The sequence below is a fragment of the Peromyscus leucopus genome, chromosome 17 (assembly GCF_004664715.2).
Source record: "Peromyscus leucopus breed LL Stock chromosome 17, UCI_PerLeu_2.1, whole genome shotgun sequence".
Lineage (NCBI taxonomy): Eukaryota > Metazoa > Chordata > Mammalia > Rodentia > Cricetidae > Peromyscus > Peromyscus leucopus.
This window is the reverse complement of record NC_051077.1, coordinates 9,811,971-9,833,871: the sequence shown is the minus strand read 5'-3', so window position 1 is coordinate 9,833,871 and position 21,901 is coordinate 9,811,971. Positions and strand designations below refer to the sequence as shown.

The window sequence follows — 21,901 nt, the reverse complement described above, 5'->3', positions numbered from 1 at the left end:
GTTTAGCTAGCTTTTTTATATATATATATATATATATATATATATATATATATATATATATATATATATATATATATAATCCAGGACCACCTGGCCAAGGAATGATGCCACCCATAGTGGGCTGGGTCCTCCAGTGTCAATTACCAATCAAGACATTCTGGGACAGACACATCCTCAGACAAACCGGATCTAGGAAATTCCTCTACTGCGGCTTCTCCTCTCATACAATTCTAGGCTTGAGTCAAGCTGACAAACAGCAAGAGCTCTGTACCTCTGAACCATCATTCCAACTTCTAAATAAAGTGTTAAGAGGACTATATCACTAGGAACCACAAAACTAGGGAGGCTGCCTTGTAGCGGCAGTTTACACAGGTACCTTTTCCATAATGATCCTGGGGATGGATTTCCTTGGGGGAGAAAGACTGAAATTTAAACCAATACAACGCAAACGAACAAACAAGCAAATAAAATCTGATGGGCTAGGGATGTAGCCTGGTTGGTAGAGTGCTTGCCTGGCATGCAAGAAGCTCTGGGTTTGATCCCAAGTACCTCATAAAACCAAGCCTCCCTGCACTTGGAAGGTGGAGACAGAAAGATCAAAAGTTCATGGCCATCCTTAGCCACATAGCAAGTTAAGCCTGGGCTAGTGAGTCCCTGTCTCTAAACAAATAGGTAACTTTAATAGATGGACATAAGTGAATTTATGTTTCACCACTACCATTCTAATCATTTTCATTTACCGTTAAAGCCACAGCCTCCGGGGCTGGATAATGCTCGATAATGTCGGGAGACCTCAAGGTGAGTGCTCCTGGAAGCTGCCACCAACCCTCAGGGCCTGCCAGCCACGCTGCCAGAGTGGAGAGCAGACTTCCGGGCCTCGGGAGGGAGGGGCCTCGGGTGGGGAGGGCCGGCGGGGGAGGGCTTCTGGAGGGAGGGGCCTCTGGAGGAGGGACCTCGGGGAGGGGGAGGGTTGGGGGAGCAGTGGAGGGGTTTCAAGAGGAGGGCGGAGGGGAGGAGGGGCCTCGGGGGCGGGAGGAGGGTCTCGGGAGGGAGGGGAGGAGGGCCGGACCCACACTGCGACCTTAAAGAGTGTCCCGGGGCCGCGGCCGCCGGGGAGCGCGGACGGCGGAGTGCGAGCCGGTGCAGCCAGGCGCGGCGTGAGGTGGCCGGCGCGGGAGGGAGCGGGCGGGCGGCCGGCCGGCGGGCGGCGGGCGGGTTAGGGAACGCGGCCTGACAGTCCCCGCCCTGCCGCACACGTGCTGCGACATCGGCGCGGACCGGGCTGGCGACCGGGTCCCGGGAGGCGCAGGGGGTCGGGCGGGCTCTGCCTCGAGCGGTGCCGCGCAGGGTGCGCGCGCTGCGCGGGGAGGCATCCCGTGCAGGCCGGGTGACGCGCTCCGCAGCTGCAGCAGTTGTTGGCACCCCGGTGCCCGGCCGAAGGGTTTGGATGGTTGGTGGCATGCGGCCTCCTGCCACCCAGCTGCAGCGGGAGACAGGTCTTCCCTAGCGAAATGCAGCCTCACCGGGTTCGACCACCGAAGAAGTTATTTTCCTCTCGGAACCAGTAGCAGTGTTGGCGTGGTTTCGGCGACTCCTGGGTAGTTTGAAGGAGGAGGGTGGGACGCTTGAAAGGATTCGGGTTTTCTACTCCAAACGGTACAGCAAGCTCCTAAGTCAGTGCGGACCAGTCTGGTGTGTGCAAGTCCTGCATTCTCGTGAAGCCACAGTTCATACTCAGTTTCTTCTGCATACTTTCTGGGTTCATCTGTTAGTACCGTTTCTGTTTTCTGTAATTTGACAGTTATCCCTGAGAAGGAGAGTTAAGGGGTAGAGTGCTTGGCTAGTATGCAGGAAGGTAGGTGTGATCTCCAGCACGGGGAAAGCATTTTTATATATGTTAATTTGTTTTTGAAATTATAATTAGATCTTCTCTCCGCTTTTCTACTTCTAATCCATTCTATGTAACTCCCCCTCTCAAATTCATGGTCTTTCTCTCTCTCTCTCTCTCTCTCTCTCTCTCTCTCTCTCTCTCTCTCTCTCTCTCTCTCTCTCTGGTTTTTCGAGACAGGGCTTCTCCATGTAGCTTTGGTGCCCGTCCTGGATCTCGCTCTGTAGACCAGGCTAGACTGGAACTCCCGGAGATCCACCTGGCTCTGCCTCCCAAGGTGCTGGCCTTAAAGGCATGCGCCACCACCGCAGCTGAGCGCTTAGATACTTTTTTCTGTGCCTTCTAAGTTAGTAAAAGAAATGAATACATTGAAGTTTATCTGAGGCCACTTTGAATGATACCCCTGCAGCCAGTCTTTTATTTTCCCTGCAGAAATGTAGCCCTGGGTGTTTCTGTAACTACCGTGTTGCTAATTTAAAAAGAAACTTTTTTTTTTTTTTTAAAGAAAGAAGGTTCTTGGAATATAGTCATTGACAAAGTGTTTTTTTTTACAAATTCTTGGTTGCTGCCATTATTTTCTTGACTTTCAGGATGGCTTTGGCATTTGAAAGAACCTTGGCCTAATACACCAAACTTCCTCAGTGTGATGAGGAATGAAACTGTCCTGTTATATGTAAATCAATTCTGTGTTTGGAAGACATACAGAATAGTTTGAGCAATGGGTAATTTTGATCTTGTATGTTAAAGAGTCCTCCATTTTTTTTCTAGTTAGCATTAAGTCCACATCTCAGCAAGTTGGTTTTTTTTTGTCTAAAGGTAGAGGAAGGCTTTGTTTCCCGAAACTCTAGCCTTCGACACAAACATTTCAAGTTGTGCTATAGAGAACATTGGCGACTTGACTCTCTGAGACTTACCCCTGGGATTTCTGATCAAGTAAAATCCGAACCCAGTAGTCCAGATGTTGCAGCAAAGTGTGTCTTGCCCACATTGTCAGCCTTACCTGGGAGTCTGGGCTGTGAGAATCTCTGGTCATACTTGAGGCCTGTTGAATCAGAATCTGAATTGTAACAAGACTTTAGGTAAATCGACACATTTACTGCTGAAACGTGATGGGATGGTGAGAAAAACAGGGTCAGGGCTCTGTTCTGGACCTTGTTTTGACTGCCTATGCCTGGTAATTCTATAATCCACCTTGTCTAGATGGAGACCTCCAGTTTGGGAGTCACGTGACTCAATGGGGCGCCTAGGCTCTGGCTCTCAGTGGCACAGGCTGCTGTCTGAAATAAAGACAGCCTGGTGGACTGGACTTTCACCATAGACTTCTGAAACACTAGTCTGGTGTGGTCTGGGCCGTTTGTGATTGGTTCCTTTTCTGCTGTTTGTTATCGAGGTTTTCATACAGATTGTTTGGGGTGCCGTAGGGGCTATAGTAGTGATACTGAGGGAAGGTGTTCAGTGTGTGAGCTCTTGGAAGTGGATTACTTGGCTGTGTTGATACATTAAGCCTCCTTAGGAACCCATTTTCCCACTCCCCAAAGTTAAGGTGTAGTAACTTAGCAGGCTTAGAGAATGGGGGAACGCAGAGGCTAACTGAACATTTCCTTCTTCCCAGGGATATGTGGTGCACACCTTACATTCTAGAGAACTGCTTTCCACAGAACCCAGGGACACCATGAAGTCTAATCCTGCCATCCAAGCTGCCATTGACCTTACGGCAGGGGCCGCAGGTAATCCTCAGGGGGGAAAAAAAATCCTTCCCCCTATATTCCTGAAGTACTTCCTTAGAGTGGTTTGGAAATTATTACCCCATAGGTAATATACTCTACCCTCAGAAATGAATCGACTTAATGGAAATGTGATACTGTTCAGAGCGTGGCAGCAAGTACGATACAGTAGTGTTTAGTTATATCAGAGCTTTAGCAGTCAGTGCAGGATGACGATGTCCCTGGTATTGCTAGAAAACATCTCACTTCCAAAATGAACTACAAACTCACTTGGCTACTGTCCCATGCTAGGACAGGCATGTGGCAGTGGGTCACCCCCAAGCTGGGCAGTCCTCAGACCTTTTGTGGTACAAAATGCCGGTTGCTGTTCTTTTTGTTTCAAGATTTACTTTATGTCTATTCACGAGTATGTGTGTGTCTGTGGGAGTATCTGCCATGTGTGAGCAGGTGCCCGAGGTGACTGGAATTGCGTATTGGATCCCATCCCCTGGAGCTGGAGTCATAGGCAGTTGTGGGCCACCCATGTGGGCGCTGGGAACCAAAAGTAAGTCCCTCTAGAAATGCAGTAAGCTGGGCCCTTTCTCCAGTTCCTCTGTTACTTTTCTTATTCGTGATAGGAAAGAAAGGAAGGCCCCCGTTAGCAATGAGGCTGATATTCCTCAGTGTCTCCAGGCGTGGAAGGGAAGAAGATGCAGAATCTTTTGAGAATGGGCAGTTGAGGCTGACCCTCAGATCCTGAGCCTAAGGGCTGGCTGGAGCCAGGGCTGGTGACCTGAGGCCACTGTAAAAAGACCACCTTTAACATGCGGGTGTAAGGAGAAGCTTAGCCTGGGGCCAAAAGAATTGGATACCCATGATAGTCATTTTGTTTTCAAAGTCCCCTGTCATCTTAGGGGCAACTGGCAGGCACATGTTTCCCAAGGGAACCTTTGATCTACCCTAGCCCCCCATATTCAATTCTTGTAAATGGGGAGGCCAGAGCACCATGTTGCTCTATGTTCTCTTATCCAGTATGACCTCTTGGGTCAACAGATCAAGTGTGGTCAGGGGACTACCACCTCTCACTCTGTCTGTCCTTTGTTCAGCTGTAAAAAAAAAGTCCTTGTACAGAGAACAACTCCCTCTCTCCCCCCTCCCCCCAGTTATTCCACCCCCCTCCATGAACCAAAGGTCAAAATTGGTTCAGAAGGAAGGCTGATAAGGATCCCCGGGCAAGGACACCTCTCCAGGCTAGAGACAGGAGTGTTCCAGTCTGGTGAGCAGGTCCAACAGCTAGCAAGGTTCTGCCCCAACATGTTAATTAACACTGTGGGTCTTTAGGTCAGTCCCCACTACTTTGTGGAAGGGAGGATGGGCCAATCCCTTGGATCTCATTCCCTCCTCTTAGTACTAAATCATAGGATTAAGTCAATTCCCTCCTCTTAGTCCTAAATCATAGGATTAAATCCATTCCCTCCTCTTCAAATTAAGTCATAGGATTAGGTCAGTTCCCTCCTCTTAGTCCTGGTCACAGGGTTAAGTCAGTTCCCTCCTCTTGCCCTCATGCCAGGCTGTGGAGATGCTGATTGGAAGTGACACAAACATCCGCTAGCTCTGGCTAATGGAGAGCATTGCGTATTCCACTCTTGCCTCTTCAGTAAGGTGTGCAGTCTCTTGAGAGAGTCTCAGCTTTGGCAGTCTGTGCTCTTCCGACAGTCTAAGGACAAACAAGGCTTTATTGCAATAATTTTTCAAGACGTTTACCTCTTCCCTGACCATGTGCATTCAGATATTTGAGTAGCACTTAGAGGTGATATTTTTATGTAAATTGCAATAATATTGTTGGGAGCCTTGTGTAGACGACAGTTGCCTGCGTGCTTTTTCTGTTTTAAACAATGAAAAGGTGTCCATATAGTGACATTAATATTCTGCTGCTGCCTGTGGTTTGGGATCTCTCCCTGGGCTTGGGAACACAAGGCTGCCCCAGGGCTGCTGGATTTGTGATTTCTGAGCACAAGTTTGCTGGCGGGGGTAGAGACTTTATGGGGGGGGGGTGCGCTGGTCAGTGGAGGTGCTCATTAGTGATATTAGACTGCATTCTATTGTGAGGGACCTGGAATGCAATCAGGAAGGAGCACTCTCACTTTTGAGGGTCCCAAAGTTTAGTTGGCATAGAAGGCCTTACAGAACTCTGGGTAACAATGTTCACTATGTATGCAGAAAAACCCCCAGTTCCTGGCCTCTTGTTTTGTTGACATCTTTGTTTCAGTATGCCTAGTGGGGCAGCAGCCTCCTCTGAGGTCAGAGGTGGTTTGAACTCTTTGCTACCCTAACTGTCTGGACTGGCAGATTCCTAGGTTTTGAGATTTTTTTTTTCCCCACTGGCACAGAGAACCCCCATGTTCCATGACCACCCCTCACTGGTGGAAGTGGTTGATCTGTAAGTACAGAGTCAGCTGCGGTCAAGGGTCAGGATGGGATGTGGATGTAAATAAACTCCTTGTCTCCTTTTGATTCGAAGCAAAGCTGCTCCTACCAGACACGTTTCCCAGCCAGCTCATGGCTGTTAAAGTTGTCTTTGTCCTGACCTGCACTCGCTGTAGGGAGAGGTCCCAGGGAAGGCTCCGTGGGCAGCTAGGGTGAGAGTTGAAACAGAGTTAGGGTATTGGGTAGTTACCAAACCAAGGCAGTGTGCACCCCGAAAGCTGACTCTCAGAGGTGTGGGTTGAGTTAGTTTAGTACCCCCCTTACACCAGGGAAAAACAGTCCCGGGCAGTTCTTGCGGTGTATCTCATTATCTGGCACACTGGCTGGGAAGGAGGAATTTCACAGCCTTGAAGTTTACCTTCTCAGTGTCAAAATGCCAAGCACCCCAAAAACCATTTTGAAGGGATATCTTGAAAATGTCCTGCTTCCCAGTCCCGGAAAGTGGCACTGCTGCTGACTGGGGGTTTGGGGTTTCCCTGTTTGTCCTGTTGTAAGTTGTCCCGTCCCCGGTAAAGGGCCTCAGTGACTTGTGATTTGCTGCTTGTGTATAGAAAGCTGAGAGTCCATGCATGACACTGTTGGACAGACTCTTTGTTGCTATGATAAAATGTCCAAAGAGTGAGTTCGAGGCCAGCCTGGTCTACAGAGTTGAGTTCTAGGGCAGCCAGGACTGTCACACAGAGAAACCCTGTCTTGAAAAAACCAAAACCAAAACCAAAAAAAAAAAAAAAAAAAAAAAAAAAAAAGATCCAGACTGTCACTCAGCCTAAGGGAGGGGGTTTATTTTGGCCCGGAGTTTCAGAGGTTTTATTCCATCCTAGTGGGAAGGGATGGAAGACCAGAGAAGCTCACATCATAGCAGCCAGAAAGCATACATATCTATATTATACACACCCCCTGCACTCACAGAGAGAGAGAGAGAGAGAGAGAGAGAGAGAGAGAGAGAGAGAGAGAGAGAGAGACCTGGCTCTGCTTTGCCCTTTTTCTTCCCGATTTCCACCATTTGTATTACGTCTGGACACCAGCCCGTGGTCCTTCAGAGTGGGTCTTTCTTCCTTAGTTAATGCACTCTGGAATTCACAGGCAAACCAGAGGTCTGCCTTATTGGTCTCTTAGAGGCCTCTCAAAGCAGTCACGCCGACAGTGAGAATTACCCATCACAGTGACTATTCATTAAATGTTGTGTATGATCTGGTCTCGGTACCTCTCCTGAAGAGCGAGTGGAGGGAATTGCCTGTGGTATCCTCTCAAGAAGATGAAGCTATTCGTTTGTCCTTCAAGGAGAAGAGAATAATCCGAAATATAACTTGTATGCAGGTGGAGGAACCCTTCAATATTGGCATTACTGATGTATAAATCGGAGAGCCGCCTTGGCACTGGGCTTTGCTGGCTGGAGCTGGGGGTAGGCATTGGACCGAGTCCTGTCATACACATTATTGGGATTTAGCTCCTCTTTCATGAGGGAATGAAGCTTTTACTCCATTATATTCATCACATAACCGGCAATAAGTGCTATCTGTCTGCACATTCAGGCTGAGGGAGTTAACATGCAAATACTTCAGTTCAAATGTTAATGTGCTGAACTACAGGCTTTACTCAGTTTATCCAAAATGTGCACCCTAAAAGTCCTAACAGTCACCGATTCTTTGGAATAATTAAATTGTTTTGCTGTGTGTGGGACACATCCCTAGCCCAGCAGTGTGTAGGAGAGACCAGTTCTGATGATAGGAGCATCATCTTGACTTGTGGTTGTTTTCGCTTTAGTCTCACTAGTGTGGGCTAGCCTGGGACTTGGAGTCCTCCTGCTTCCGACTCCTGAGTATGGGGATTACAGGTCCGCACCACCCATTCCGCTCTAACATCTTGGTAAATGATAGTCCAGTGATTCAGAGATAATCAGGTGAAGCTATCCTGTTACTCTCCTGGAAGAAGCAGACAATAGCAAGAAAATCTCAGAAATTGCTTTGTTTAATAGGTCAAGTCATTCTCAGACTCCTTGGAAGTAACACCTTGTCTATTAGTAAATAAATGAATTTTATGATGACATCCTCAGTGTTCTCCATCTCTACTTCCCACAGCACAGGTGGAATAACCATGAATAATATCTGAGTTGTAAAATTGCATTTCTTAAGCCAGGCAGTGGTGGCGCATACCTTTAATCCCAGCACTCGGGAGGCAGAGGCAAGTGGATCTCTTGAGTTTGAGGCCAGTGTGGTCTACACAGTGAGTTCCAGGACAGCCAGGGATACACAGAGAAACCCTGTCTTGAAAAACAAAAACAAAACAAAACAAGAACAAAATTGCATTTCTTAAATATTTTGTGTAAGCCTTCCATTTTGATAGCATTTTAGTGGCCTCAGCAGATAGCTGCTGTTTCCTGACCTAAGCAGGGGGATCTGAAATGTGGGGCCTTCTCAACCTCATGAGGGAGGTAAATATTAACCAGCAGCATGTCCTAAAACTTTGGTCCTAGTCCAGGGTCTACAGATGTTATGGGGCAATCACAGTTTGTTCTTATCCCTGTGTTCAGAACTCTCACTGAAGGAGTCTAATGCAATGTAGACTTAGTACATTTGGTATTCTTATAGTGTGGAAACAATTACAAGGCAGACTTCAGTCCATTTATACTAAGCAAAGGTAGTCTGTTCCCTAACTAAGTACAAGTCATTAATTGATAGAGTTAAAAATTCAAGTGCTTTTTTTCAGGGTCCAATGTTTTGCCCTCAAGAGATTAATTAGCAGGCTTCTTGTTTTCCTTATCTGGCACTTGGCTTCTCTCTCATGTCTATAGTGGCTGTTGTTTAGTAACTACTTGTCTGCCAGGTTTGCGCCAAGCCTGCCAGGTTTGTGCCAAGTTGACACTATCAGATGGTGTAGATGAAGAACAGAGGCTCATAGGGGTATCTACTGTCTGGACGGCACGGTAAAACTGAGTCCCAGCCTCCCCCAAACATTGGAATGGAGAAACCAAACATCTCCCCTGTACACATGAGTCTCTTTAGGATTGGCCTCTGGTGCTGACCAGCAGGGGCACCTGCCAGAAGTTGTACTGAACTTGGCTTGACGATTGGGGGGGAGAGGGGGAGGCAGTCAGTCATTAGGAACGAAAATACCGCTAAACCATGGACAGCAAGCTTCTTGTCCATGGCTGTAGACTCATTCTAAAGACTCACGTCCTCCCTCTAGGGGGCACAGCATGTGTCCTGACTGGGCAGCCCTTCGACACGATGAAGGTGAAGATGCAGACTTTCCCAGACCTCTACCGGGGCCTCACCGACTGCTGCCTGAAGACCTACTCCCAGGTGGGCTTCCGTGGCTTCTACAAGGGCACCAGCCCCGCACTGATCGCCAATATCGCAGAGAACTCGGTGCTCTTCATGTGTTACGGCTTCTGCCAGCAGGTGGTCCGCAAAGTGGTTGGATTGGACAATCAGGCAAAACTGAGGTGAGTCACCGACGCTCCGTTGATTTTAAATAAGTGAACACTTGATTTCAATGACATGTGTAGGAAAGAAGTTTCCTTTTTAAAAATGACTCTGATGTTCTACACTGTCATGGCGTGAACCAGAGAAGGCCAAATGCATCATGTTAAGAGTCCATTGTGTGTTTGGTCCCTATGGGAAGAGGCTTTCCGCATGAGCAGAAGTGCTGGGCTACATCTGTAGAACATGGGACTTAAGTTTTAGGTTCCCTTTCATCAGTGGCGAGTATTGAAAGGGAACCTGGGCGATGCTAGACAAGAAACATGGAATTTAGGAGCTGTAGATGGACCCAGCTTTCTTTGCTGAACCCTCCCTATACATCAGACTTCATTTGTGCTGGATCTTCCCTAGGCTCCTATATCCAGAGACCAGACAATTCATAAACCACTGGCATGCTTAGTCATCCCTCCTTCAAACGTTGATTTATTTGAAATGATTTAAAATTTATATTGGGGGAAGGGCTGGGGAAAAAGCTTAATTACTAAAATGCTTACAAGGCGCTAAGGTAGATCCTTACCACCCACATAAAAAGCTGGACATGGTGTGTGCTTAGAATCCCAGTGTTGGGAAGGCAGAAGCAGAAGGAGATCTAAGGCCGCAGGTCCCAGAGAGAGATCCTTTCTCAAAAGACAGGTATAGCTCCTGAGAAACACATACATACACACCTCCATACATACATATGCACACAATAAAATCATTGTATGTCATTTTTACACACACACACACACACACACACACACACACACACACATTGTTTATACTTGCAAAGGGCAGAGGCTTGTAGGCTGTGTCAGTCAATCAACTGGAGCCTCTATTGCAGCCACAGGTTGACACAACTGAAGTAGACTCCTTGGACACGGAGGTGTGTTCTGGACACATCTACAAGATTCAGATGCGCTATTTTTATAGGCAAGAACTTCATCTTGATGGCAGAACTTGTGTTGAAAAACTGGGGACATCCAAGACAAGGGCTGAGCATGATCCTCCAGCCCTCCAGCTGGGGGGGTGGGCAGGAAGCAGAGCCCAGGAGACAGAAGCAGAGGGCCATGAGATTAGCATCCCACAGGGAGAGCAGTTAGAAGCAAAGCACTAGACAGCTGGCTTTCTCTAGCTGAAGGAGAGACATTCTATTTCAGGACATCTGGGTTTATCTCCCTCAGCTTCGTTAGTGATGGACAACATGGGAGAGGAGCCAGAGCGGCAGTGGGTACCCCGGGAAGGTTCTGGGAGGAGACCCTTTACTCCCCTCTGGGCAAAGTAACCAAAGAGATGGTGATGGGAGCACACTCCTGGGGTTCTGGCCCCGCGTGTCCCTCCTCACTTCCCCTGCGTCTTTGCCTATGAACAGAGACTGGTTTGAGCACAGTGCCTTTCCTCCTTTGTGTTTTATTTGAGACGTGGTCCCACTGTGTAGCCGCCTGAAAGTCACCATCACCCTGCCTCAGCCTCCGCCGCAGGGATGCCGGGTGCGCATTACTACGTTCACGTAGTCTTTTCTGAGGATGGCCAGTAGGATGCTTTACAGCTCTGTGTCTCCACACCCTCTCCAGAAGCAAGGGTTGGGGTTGCCGAGAAAGGGTTGGAGAATGCCTCACTGTGTTCCTTGTGTGGAGTTTTGAGCGTGTTTATTTCGTGTGATACCCACAGTATGTAGCTTCTTACCACACCAGTTCTTCAGTGCGGACATCAGCCTGGTTCACTTGCTCCAACACAGCACTAGAATCTTTGCTGAGCTTAGAGTCTTCCCCTTTTCAGTCTTAGGAGACACTTTGCTTTTTACTTGCTGGGCGAACAGTGCCTACAGTCTGCTGTACTCTGACACGTAGGTTGTGTCTTTATGGCCCTCACCATGACCATGTGGAGGGGATGTCCTTTCCGTCTTTCGGATGGAGAAATAGTCACGGTTGCTGGACCAAGGACAGTGTCATCTGAGCCCACTGTCCCCCTTCTGCCCAGTCCTTTGTCTGTTAGACCAGCAAGGATACTGGTCAGATCTAGAGAGGGCGTTTATCAAGAGTGGCAAAGGGAAACAGTTAGAGCAAGCATTGCTGTGGAGTTCTGCAACCGCATCACAAATATTTGTGTGTCCTGGCTTGAACCTCATGTGGCGTTCCCCTTTGACCTTTGGTTGAATGAGATCTTACACAGCAGAGGCATTTAGATCAAATAGTAGAGTCTTTCTTTTTTTGAAAAGTTTCATACAATATATTTTGATCATATTTCCCACTCCCCCACCCCCATTTTCTAGATCCTCAGTACCGCCCTACCAACTTTATGTTCTTTTTATCTTTTTAAGACAAAGTAATAAAACAAGAAGCACACATACATACAAAAACATAACTCAACATGAACAAAGAGACCAGCAAGGCAAAAATAACCCAAACAGAGCAAAATGAGAGGAAGAGACTACAGTGGATTCTTAGAAAACCCCATCCTACACTCTGGGCACTTTCAATTCCAGCCGTGCACGTTCATCCTACACGGAGAGCTGACGGTCTGTGTGCCTGTTGTGTGCCCTTGGAAAGTACTTAGGAGGAAGTCAAAGTCCGTGGAAGTGCTGACTTGGCCTCTCTCCCTTGTACTCTCAGGGTGTTTTATGTTCATTCAGATTCTGGAACCCTCCCAACACCTGAGGTTGAGTTGGCATCCATGTTTATTGACTGATACCTTTGTTCGAGCAAACTTGATACATTCTAGGTAATGGCCCCCAAGGACAGTTGCCTGTCAGCGGGTTGATAGAGTCCCTGAGGCAGGCCGAGTATGGTCTGCGGGCTGGCCAGAAGACCGTTGGAAGCTTTGGCTTTTAACAGATGAGCTAAGGAGTGGTGGGAAGGCGTGAACCAAACAGAGCAAGACACTTGCTCCACACTCAAGGATGTTGGTATGCCTGCTTGGCTCCTCTTAGTTGACGGTGGTAGGCTTAATTCTCTAAGGTCAAAAGGAAGTCCATCCAGCAGACAGTCCTGCTTCAGAGAGCCCCATGCATGGCAAGCCTGCTCTGCTGAGTCCTGGATGCTCGAGAGACCAGCTCGGCCTGCAGACAGCAGCTGCTGTCTGATGCAGAGGTGAGGCTGCAGAAAACCAAGGCCAAAGCTGGAAGCAAGAGAAGCGTATTTAGCTTACAGTAGCCTGGGGGGTACAAGAGCTTGGGGCTGGCATCTGCCTGGTTCTTCTACAGTGTCTTCTGGCTGTGTGATGGCATTGCAGATGGAATCATGATGGGAATGTGTGAGGAGAGGTCCCCAGCTACTGCAAGCTCCGCTCTTGTGGGAGTTAGTGCAGTCCTGTGAGAGCTGTATTGGTGTCTGTCACCATCACCCCACAAGGATGGCAGCATCCTAGGACCCACTTTTTTTTTTTTATAATTGAAACTTTTTTTTTTTTTTTTTTTTTTTTTTTTTTTTTTTTGGTTTTTTGAGACAGGGTTTCTCTGTGTAGCCTTGGCTGTCCTAGAACCTACTCTGTAGACCACACTGGCCTCGAACTCACAGAGATCTGCCCGCCCCTGCCTCCCAAGTACTGGGATTAAAGGCATGTGCTACCACTGCCCAGCTGAAACATTTTTTTCCATACAATGTATTTCGATCATGTTTTTTCCCCTCTCTCAGTTTTTCCCAGATCCTCCCTACCTCTTTACCCAGACTTCATTTTCTCTTCCTCCCCCCTCTAAAGCAAACAAAAACAAAACAACAACAAATAAAACAAGAAATGCAAAGACCATTGAGACAAAAAAAAAATGCACAATGCAAACGGAAACAAAAAGTCTACAAAAAAATGCCACTACATTCATTTTGTGTTGTCCAGTTACTTCAGGGAAGTGTGAATATACCCAGTGAGACTCCCCCGGAGAAAACTAATTTTTCCTCTGCTGCCAGGTATCAGTTTTAGGTAGCTGGTTAGGGGTGGGCGCCTGTGTCCATTTCTCCCTTCCCAGTGCTGGGACCCCATCTGGCTGTGTAAGTCTTATGGCATGCTGCCATAGTCTCTGCGTTGATATGGACATCAGTCCTGTTGTGTCTGGAAGACGCTGCTTCCTTGGAGTCCTCCATCCTCTCTGGCTCTCACAGCCTTCCCATCTCCTCTTCCACATAGATCCTGAGCTCCGAAGGGGAGGGGTTTGATGAAGACATCCCATTTCAGGCTGCACGCTCCAAAGTCTCTCACTCTCTGCACATTGTCCAGTTGTGAGTCTCTGTGTTAGTTTCCCATCTACCGCAAGAGGCTTCTCTGATGAGGGCTGAGAGAGGCACTGGTCCGTGAATATTCCTGATGAATATGCCATTAGGGATCATTTTATTACTAAGTTCCTTTAGTAGAACTACAGCTTTAGGTTTTCCTCTAAGCTAATGACCTATCTAGTGTCCAGTTCTTGGCCATATTCGCCATGTCAAGTATGGGTTCCGACTCATGGAGTAGAGGCCTTAAGTCCAATCAGAGAGTGGTTGGTTATCTCCATAATATTTGTGCTGTTATTGCAGCAGTATATCTTGCAGTCGGGTCACTGTTGTAGGTCGCAGGGTTTGGAGCAGGGAGCTATTGATGACTCTAGTAGCATGCGGAGTACCTTCCAGGACCATGAATGCTCGTCAGTAGAGGTGAAGCTTCTAGTCAGGCACCAGCTTGACTGCTCTGTGTTTGATGACGTATGTAAGGGTTGTCTTCAGCCGTGGGGCTTTACCCTCAGGTTGTGGAGAGTGACCAATAACGTTGGCAATGACCTGTGATGTTTGGGGGTTCCCATGGGCGGGCCCCACCTCTTAAATGTCCCATCACTTCCACAACAAAGGGTCAAGCTTCCATCACCCAAGCTGTTGGGTCACATACGCAAACCATATCAGATCTTAACAGAGGTCATAGCTGAATTGGGAAATCGTTGTGTGATCACAAAAACCTAGATTGGTTTTTATCTGTAGTGGTTAGATTCCATGTCTGGTTACTTCAGGTTGGATTTGGTGCCAGAAGGAATATTGTCACAAATATACTGAGGTATTAATAGACTGTATTTGGGGAAGTAGGATTGTAAGTGATTTCCCCCTCTTTCTTATGGTCCCTCCTTTTTTCTTTATGTGCCTTAGCTTGGGCTACTAAAAAAAATGCCATCCATTAGGAAGCTTCAACAAACGTTTCTTCTTCTGGAGGCTGCCAAGTCAGAAATGAAGGTGCAACCAGGCTCAAGCCCTGGTTCAGACATGGTTTGTCATTGTCCTCACCTGGCAGCGAGAGGAAGATTATAGGCCACAGATCTCGTGATGAAGAAGGTCTCATCCTCAGGAACCGATCCATTCCTGATTGCCTCTTAAGAGCCCTGGCTTTCAACGCTGTTACACATCGGTGGTTAGGTTCTCAGCACACGACTTGAGGGGAGGGGACATAAGCATGGATGTAGCTAGCCATCAGGCAGACCTGGGTTTGATTCCCAGCATGCCACTCTCTAGATGTGTGGCTTTGGGGACGTGTATGACCTCTCAGTGCCATTCCTCATGGAGCTGGAGGACTGTAGTCCACTACAGGGTCTCAGGACTCTTAGATGGGAAGCGCATGTAGAAGAAGTCCCTCTCTCATCCCCGTGTTCTCTCTGTGTGACGCGTGCCGAAGGGACACACGAGCTGACGGTCGATCCTCTGTCCTTTCAGTGACCTCCAGAACGCAACTGCTGGTTCCTTCGCCTCCGCCTTCGCCGCGCTGGTCCTCTGCCCCACAGAGCTTGTCAAGTGCCGGCTCCAGACCATGTATGAAATGGAATCTTCGGGAAAGATAGCTGCGAGCCAGAAGTAAGCCCTGTTTATTCACAGGTGTTAGGTTTTTTCATCTTGGTGCACTGTGTTTTCATTTTATATTGTTGAAATTGAGTGCCAAGTGTAGAAACAGCTTTCCCTAAGTCTAAAATACTGTGTCAGGGGATTTTCTGAGAAGACTTTTTCTTATGTTTGGACTCACTACCTACCCTAGCTTAGGCAGCTATTTAATAGTCCAGAAATGGAGTCACCAAGGAGCTGAATGTCCCCTTTGTCCTCTGGGGTGCATAAGGCATGATCTTCAGCCATATTTGGGAGACAGCTTTGAACTGGGTCTGGGGGCTGAGCTGAGTGTGGACTTAGATTCTGAGGTGAGTGTTTCATGCCCTTTCACATGGGTGTTCAGGCTTATCACCACAATTTAGTGCTAACTCCCACCGTTCCCAAACCGTCACCTGTCCTTGGTAAGGGTCCAAGTTCTGAAAACGTTCCTCAGAAACCTTTGTAAGTAGAGCTGCTTTCTGGTCCTGCCACTGATCAGCTTAGACATGAAAGCAGCTGCCTGTCCACTGCTGTGAGGCTATAAATGCCACATGTGTCTAGAATGAAAAAAAACTGTCTATTATCCTTATTAATCACAAAATGTGCCTATTTATCTTGACATGTGGCTGGTTGAAAATCTGGTCAAGGGTGTTGCCATCACCCAAGGTCTGTAAATCTTCTGGGGAACCAGTCAACAAACTGACCAGTAGTCAGTTTCCTCCCCTGCTATTCATGGCCTCGGAGTCTACCAGTATAATGCTTTAAAACAGTGGTTCTCAACCTGAGGGTCATGACCCCCCAGAGGTCGAATGACCCTTTCACAAGGGTCGCATATCAGATATTCTGCATATCAGATATTTACATTCCAATTCATAATAGTAGCAAAATTACAGTTATGAGGTAGCAATGAAATAACTTTACAGTTGGGGGTCACCACAACGTGGACTGTATTAAAGGGTTGCAGCATCAGGAAGGTTGAGAACCACTGTTTTAAAGGGTTATTTCTGAACTAGAACCCACAGTACTGTGAATACATACAGATCATAAGCGGGCAGTTCTATAAACAGTCACGAAGTGAATGGGCCTTTGTAACCAGGGCCTAGAGTAAGAAACAGACCGTTGACACCACCACACATGTGTGGTGGGAACAGAGCTCTCAGGAGGAAGGTGGTGGCTTATGGCCTCTGTCGATGTGACGTCTCTCCGGCTCCCTAAGAACAAAGTGAGCAATTCAGTAGTTACGCCGAGCATGTGGCATTCGGCTTGGTCTCAGCGTGTAGACAACCTACCACAGGGCGCACTGTGGTGGAGATGGCAGCCTGGTGTCCGGCCCTGAAGCTGCTCCGGGAGCAGGGCTCATCTGCAAAAGGGACTTCTCTGCATCCCTTCCGCTGGAGAGACTCAGTTCCTGGGTGTTCCTCCAATCCCAAGGGCTAGAGCCCGACCCTCAGAGTTCCTTGTCTTGCCTTCAAGTGACGCTCATCCCTCTGGACCACCTGAGCACGTTATCCTAAACACACGGTGACGGCCACTGTTGGCTGTCAACGTGATAGAATCTAGATTCACCTAGGAGGTCAGCATCTGGGCACACCTGTGAGGGGCTCTCTTTGTTCAGTCGACTGAGGTAGGAAGACTCACGTACAAAAGAGGTGGCGGGCGCCATTATCTGAGCCTGGGCCCTAGACTGCGCAACAGGAAGAGTCCGCTGAGTACCCAGCAGTCCTTGCTGTCTGCTCCCTGACTGCAGATGCAGTGTGATCAGCTGCCCCAGGCTCCTGCTACACTGCCCTGCCCCCACCATGGACTGTACCCCCGAACTGTGAGCCCAAACCAAGTCCTTTCTCCCTCCAGTTTGCACCTTGCCTGGTGTTTTATTACAACAAGTAACTAATACACCCACGAGCTGGAAGAGATGGGGCTCCGGGGGGGGGGGCAAGGCACGGAGCAAGTGTAGTATTGTTTATCTATGGCCAGCCCTGGATGGCTCCTTATGGTAATTCATTTTTACGTAGTCACTGTTGAAAAGACGGGCGCTAACCCTTTTACATCTCAGACAATGTAACTTATAGTAGTGAGCAGGCCCGCTTAGGCGCAGGTAAGGAAGCAGCTGGTTGGGTAAACAGAGGTCCCACTTAGTCTAAGAGTAACAGGTTTGCTTTCTTCTTCTGGAGGCTGCCAAGTCAGAAATGGAGGTGCCACCAAGCTCAAGCCCTGGTTCAGACATGGTTTGTCACTGTCCTTACCTGGCAACGAGAGGAAGATTATAGGCCACAGATCTCGTGATGAAGAAGGTCTCGTCCTCAGGAACCCATCCATTCCTGATTGCCTCTTAAGAGCCCTGGTTTTCAATGCTGTTACACATCGGTGGTTAGGTTCTCAGCACACGACTTGAGGGGTGGGCACAGGAAAACCCAGTTATAGGAAAGCTGGTCACGTAAGCCGTCCTTGGTACAAAAATCTCACTGCGTGCACACACCCTCACTGACTGTGCCTCCTGCTTTATCTCCCCCAGCACAGTGTGGTCAGTGGTGAAAGAAATCTTTAGGACGGACGGCCCCTTGGGCTTCTACCACGGACTCTCAAGCACTTTGCTTCGAGAAGTACCAGGCTACTTCTTATTCTTCGGTGGCTATGAACTGAGCAGATCCTTTTTCGCATCAGGGAAATCAAAAGATGAACTAGGTAAATGTATTCCCATTGACAACATTTGGGGTTAGTAGAGTCAGCCTCCTGGGTTTCCTGGTTTCCACAGGTTCTGTGTTCAGTGTGCTGGGAGTCCACCCAGCTCTGGGGAGTTTCTGGGTGCCAGGAAGTAAAATGGCAGTGGGTGTTGGCTAGCACCGTCCCCTGAGGGAAATTTCCTAAAGACAAGCTCTCAAGTCTTATATCTCAAACTTCTTGGCCACATTAGCATTGTTAGAGCTGTCTCTTCTTCTGGGTAGTACTAACTGTTCTGAACCATTAGAGGAAGAAATAGAAATTATTTTCCTGATGGAGAAATCAACTATCAACAATCTCACAATAAGCTCTAAAAGCTTTTTTTTTAATTGGTTAATTGCCTGTCACTGCAGTTACAAAGTAAGATTGTCTGCCAAGCCCCTGTCTCTGACATCAAATCACAAATAAGTTTGTTCTCCAAACATTGTTTATTCATTATCCATTAAATTAGTACTTCCTGATAGATCTGCTATTTAGGCATTTAATTAACAGGGTTTCTCAAGCTGTTGTGGGGTGCCCTGTGCATGCAAGATGTTGAATTGCATCCCTGGCCATTTTCCCCACTACAGATAGCAACCTCCCTCCAAGGAGGAATAAAAACAAACAGAATAACATAGCTTCAGAACTTGTCAGTGTTCCCTGGGGAGACCAAGGCAGCCTTGCTTGAGAACCACTGTATTAGATGTTAAGGCTGTTTCAAGACAAAAACAGAACTAACGACAACCATGCGACATGGACCATTGATGAGATCAGTCTTGTTTGATGTACTGGTTGGGCAGCCTAAAATACATTTCTGCTTTTAAGTTGCATACCTAAGTATCACATCTCCACCCAGAGTTCTATCTCTGCCTTGAAAACCCTAGCTCTGAGTGTAAGGTGGGCCGGTAATGAGGAGATTGGTCAGTGCTTATCAGTGTCATAAATGGAAACAATCCCTGTTGCACCTGTCTAATGTAGTACATTTCTCAAATGTGATAACAAATCATGGTGTTTTGAGAACAGTACATAGATTGTCTTTTCCCCTTTTCCTGTCACAGTGGAGGAAGATTAGGGCTGTTAGGGGTTAAAGTTGAGAAAGATGTGGACTGTATTTCATTGGCTGTTTTCTCATTCCCCGTGATGTGAGACCTGTTGGCTGTGGGTGGGTCAACCCCAACTGGAGGACGAGGTTGGGATGGGGACTCAGTACCTGAGTGACCAGCTGGTCTTGATGAGGTCCAGGGATAATCCGACTTCTTAGCCAGAACCTTGAATGTTTTTCAAGGAGTTGACTGTTCCATGCGCTTCTGGAAACACCACCTAAAACAAAGTGCCACTGGCTGCTTTCCTTCCCTAGGTCCGGTCCCACTGATGCTAAGTGGTGGATTTGGTGGAATTTGCCTGTGGCTGGCTGTGTATCCGGTGGATTGTATCAAATCTAGAATCCAAGTTCTTTCTATGAGTGGCAAACAGACAGGACTAGTCAGAACTTTTCTGAGTATCGTGAAGAACGAAGGTAAGGCTGCTGTGGGCAGAGACTGGGATGTGTTCACAGTGATTATCTCTGAAATGGATCCATCTAGGGTTAATTTGGGCAGAGACTGGGGTGTGTCCACAGTGATTATCTCTGTGAAATGGATCCATCTAGGATTAATTAGCCCCGTGACTGCTCTTTTCTCCCTGCCTCATGACCTAACACTGACTTTCTATTTCCAAACTGTTTGCTTTATCTTATTTTCATTGTTCTCAAAAACGTTTAAAGTTCTTGTTCCTAACTTCCGGGCCAGGTACCTGGCAGGATTCTTTGTATTCTAAAGACCTTGGGGGTGTTTTTAAGATACAGAATTGTTGCCGGGCGGTGGTGGCGCATGCCTTTAATCCCAGCACTCGGGAGGCAGAGCCAGGCGGATCTCTGTGAGTTCGAGGCCAGCCTGGGCTACCAAGTGAGTCCCAGGAAAGGCACAAAACTACACAGAGAAACCCTGTCTCAAAAAACCAAAAAAAAAAAAAAAAAAAAGATACAGAATTGTCTAGAGGGAAGAATGTTTTGAAGCGAGTAGCATCACCTCATTTACATAATCCAAATATGAAGAGACCTCTACCAGGACCACTAAGGCGTTAAAAGAATATATTGGATATATTATATTCTTATTACGGTACAGTTAAAAGAATGTAATACTACATCTTTAGCAATAAGACGTCTGGAATGAGAAATGATCTGAGCAGTCTGTAGAGATGATTTGCTGTCAGGTTTTAGAGTTATGTAGGATACAGACTTTTTAAGTCATGTTTGTATGACATCAACCCAAAGACTGGTCTTTCTGGCATCCACCTTACAGGCATCTTAAAACTAGGGTTATGGGAAGGCTTGAACGGAAGAAGGGAAAGAGGTAAATTAGATTTATAATTATAATCTAAAAAAATAAAATAATTCAGGTGGAGAGATGGCTCAGCGGTTAAGAGAGCATTGGCTGCTCTTCCAGAAGTCCTGAGTTCAGTTCCCAGCATCACATGATGGCTCACAGCCATATATAATGGGACCTGATGCCCTCTTCTGGCATGAATGTGTATGTGTGGCTAGACCACCATATACATGAGATAAATAAATCTTTAAATATAAAATAATTTAAAAAGCGAAATAGATGAGGTCAAAAACATCATTATCTACAAAACAAAACAGAAAGTACCTTGGATTATGAACTTGTGTGTTGGCTCTAAAGAGAGAGTGCAGTGACCCGGGGACATGTTTAATTCATAACTCAAACGGAATGCATGTATCTTTGTATCACCGATCCTGCATGCCTTCTCCAGTTTGGCTGGGCACACCCTCGTTCAGTCCCTCATCTGGGTCTCCCCCATGACCATGCTGAGCAGGGTGAATACATCTCTTCCTGCTGGCCCCTCTGGCTGGCTCTTCACTTGCCTCCACCTGGCCAGGTTAGCCCTCAGCTCTGCCCTGTCCATCATACTGCCTGAGTCCTCCAGGCATAGCATTTCCTTTGTTATTTGAGCATCAGTCAGCTTTGCCAGGGGACTTGCCACTTACCCTGTTCCTGCTGTCTGTTGAGGGGAACCTGAGAGCAAGCTCTTTCATTCATCACAAGGGCTTTAGTACTGTGTCTGAGTGTGTGTCTGAGTCTCCTATGCAGCTGCACGTGTGCCCTCAAGTAAGCGCTGTCACAGTCTTGGATTGCCCTTCTTTCTGTCTTGCAGGAATAACGGCCTTGTATTCTGGACTGAAACCTACTATGATTCGAGCCTTCCCCGCCAACGCGGCACTGTTTTTGGCCTATGAGTACAGCAGGAAGTTGATGATGAGCCAATTTGAAGCCTACTGAAGTGTCCTGGATGCAAGGCAGCCTTTAGTTTAGTGACTGTTGTTAACTCAGGGTTTCACGGAGTTACAAGAACATTGTGGGATTATTTGATGAATTGGGGCGTTTGTCCTCGTCTTCCCTTCTTCTACTCAGAGTCTTAGACTTGGTGGAAGGCCCTCTCTGTTCTACACAGAATCGTTTCTGCCCGTTGTGGCACCAAAAGAGAAAAGTCGCTGCCTGGCCCTTGGTGGGATGTGCTGCTGGTGGCCTTACGCAGACTGCCTTCCTCCCAGGACAGAACTTCTGCCGAAGCCAGGGGCACACATGCAATTTAGATGGCCCTAAGTTGAGGAAAACACGTTTGTTCCCATGTCTAGTTGTAAATGGTGACCAATGTCTTTGCAGATGGTTGTAAATGACTGCTTAACCCATCCTAGACGTAGGGCCAAAGGCTGCTGAGCCTGTGCACTAAGAGGTTAAAGTTTTTAACTTTTGGGGTACATTAAAGCTAAAACACCTATCTATATTTTTAGATAAACTTCTATGCGTA

General features: G+C 47.4%; 1 protein-coding gene across 3 annotated transcripts; it reads left to right on the top strand.

Annotated features, from left to right (window-relative positions):
• The first annotated feature begins 1,058 nt into the window (after nucleotides 1–1,058).
• Nucleotides 1,059–21,901, top strand: Slc25a15 (solute carrier family 25 member 15). Of its 3 annotated transcripts, none has more exons than XM_028860937.2 (7): nucleotides 1,059–1,157; nucleotides 3,500–3,615; nucleotides 9,265–9,523; nucleotides 15,194–15,331; nucleotides 17,850–18,019; nucleotides 19,392–19,550; nucleotides 21,248–21,901. In XM_028860937.2, the coding sequence occupies exons 2-7, from the start codon at nucleotides 3,561–3,563 to the stop codon at nucleotides 21,370–21,372; spliced, it is 906 nt and encodes a 301-aa protein (XP_028716770.1). In that variant the 5' UTR covers nucleotides 1,059–1,157; nucleotides 3,500–3,560; the 3' UTR covers nucleotides 21,373–21,901. The 3 variants fall into 3 exon arrangements, with proteins under 3 accessions (XP_028716770.1, XP_028716771.1, XP_028716772.1); XM_028860938.2 differs by lacking the exon at nucleotides 1,059–1,157 and adding an exon at nucleotides 1,370–1,598 and having other exon boundaries at nucleotides 3,501–3,615; XM_028860939.2 differs by lacking the exon at nucleotides 1,059–1,157 and adding an exon at nucleotides 1,628–1,767 and having other exon boundaries at nucleotides 3,501–3,615.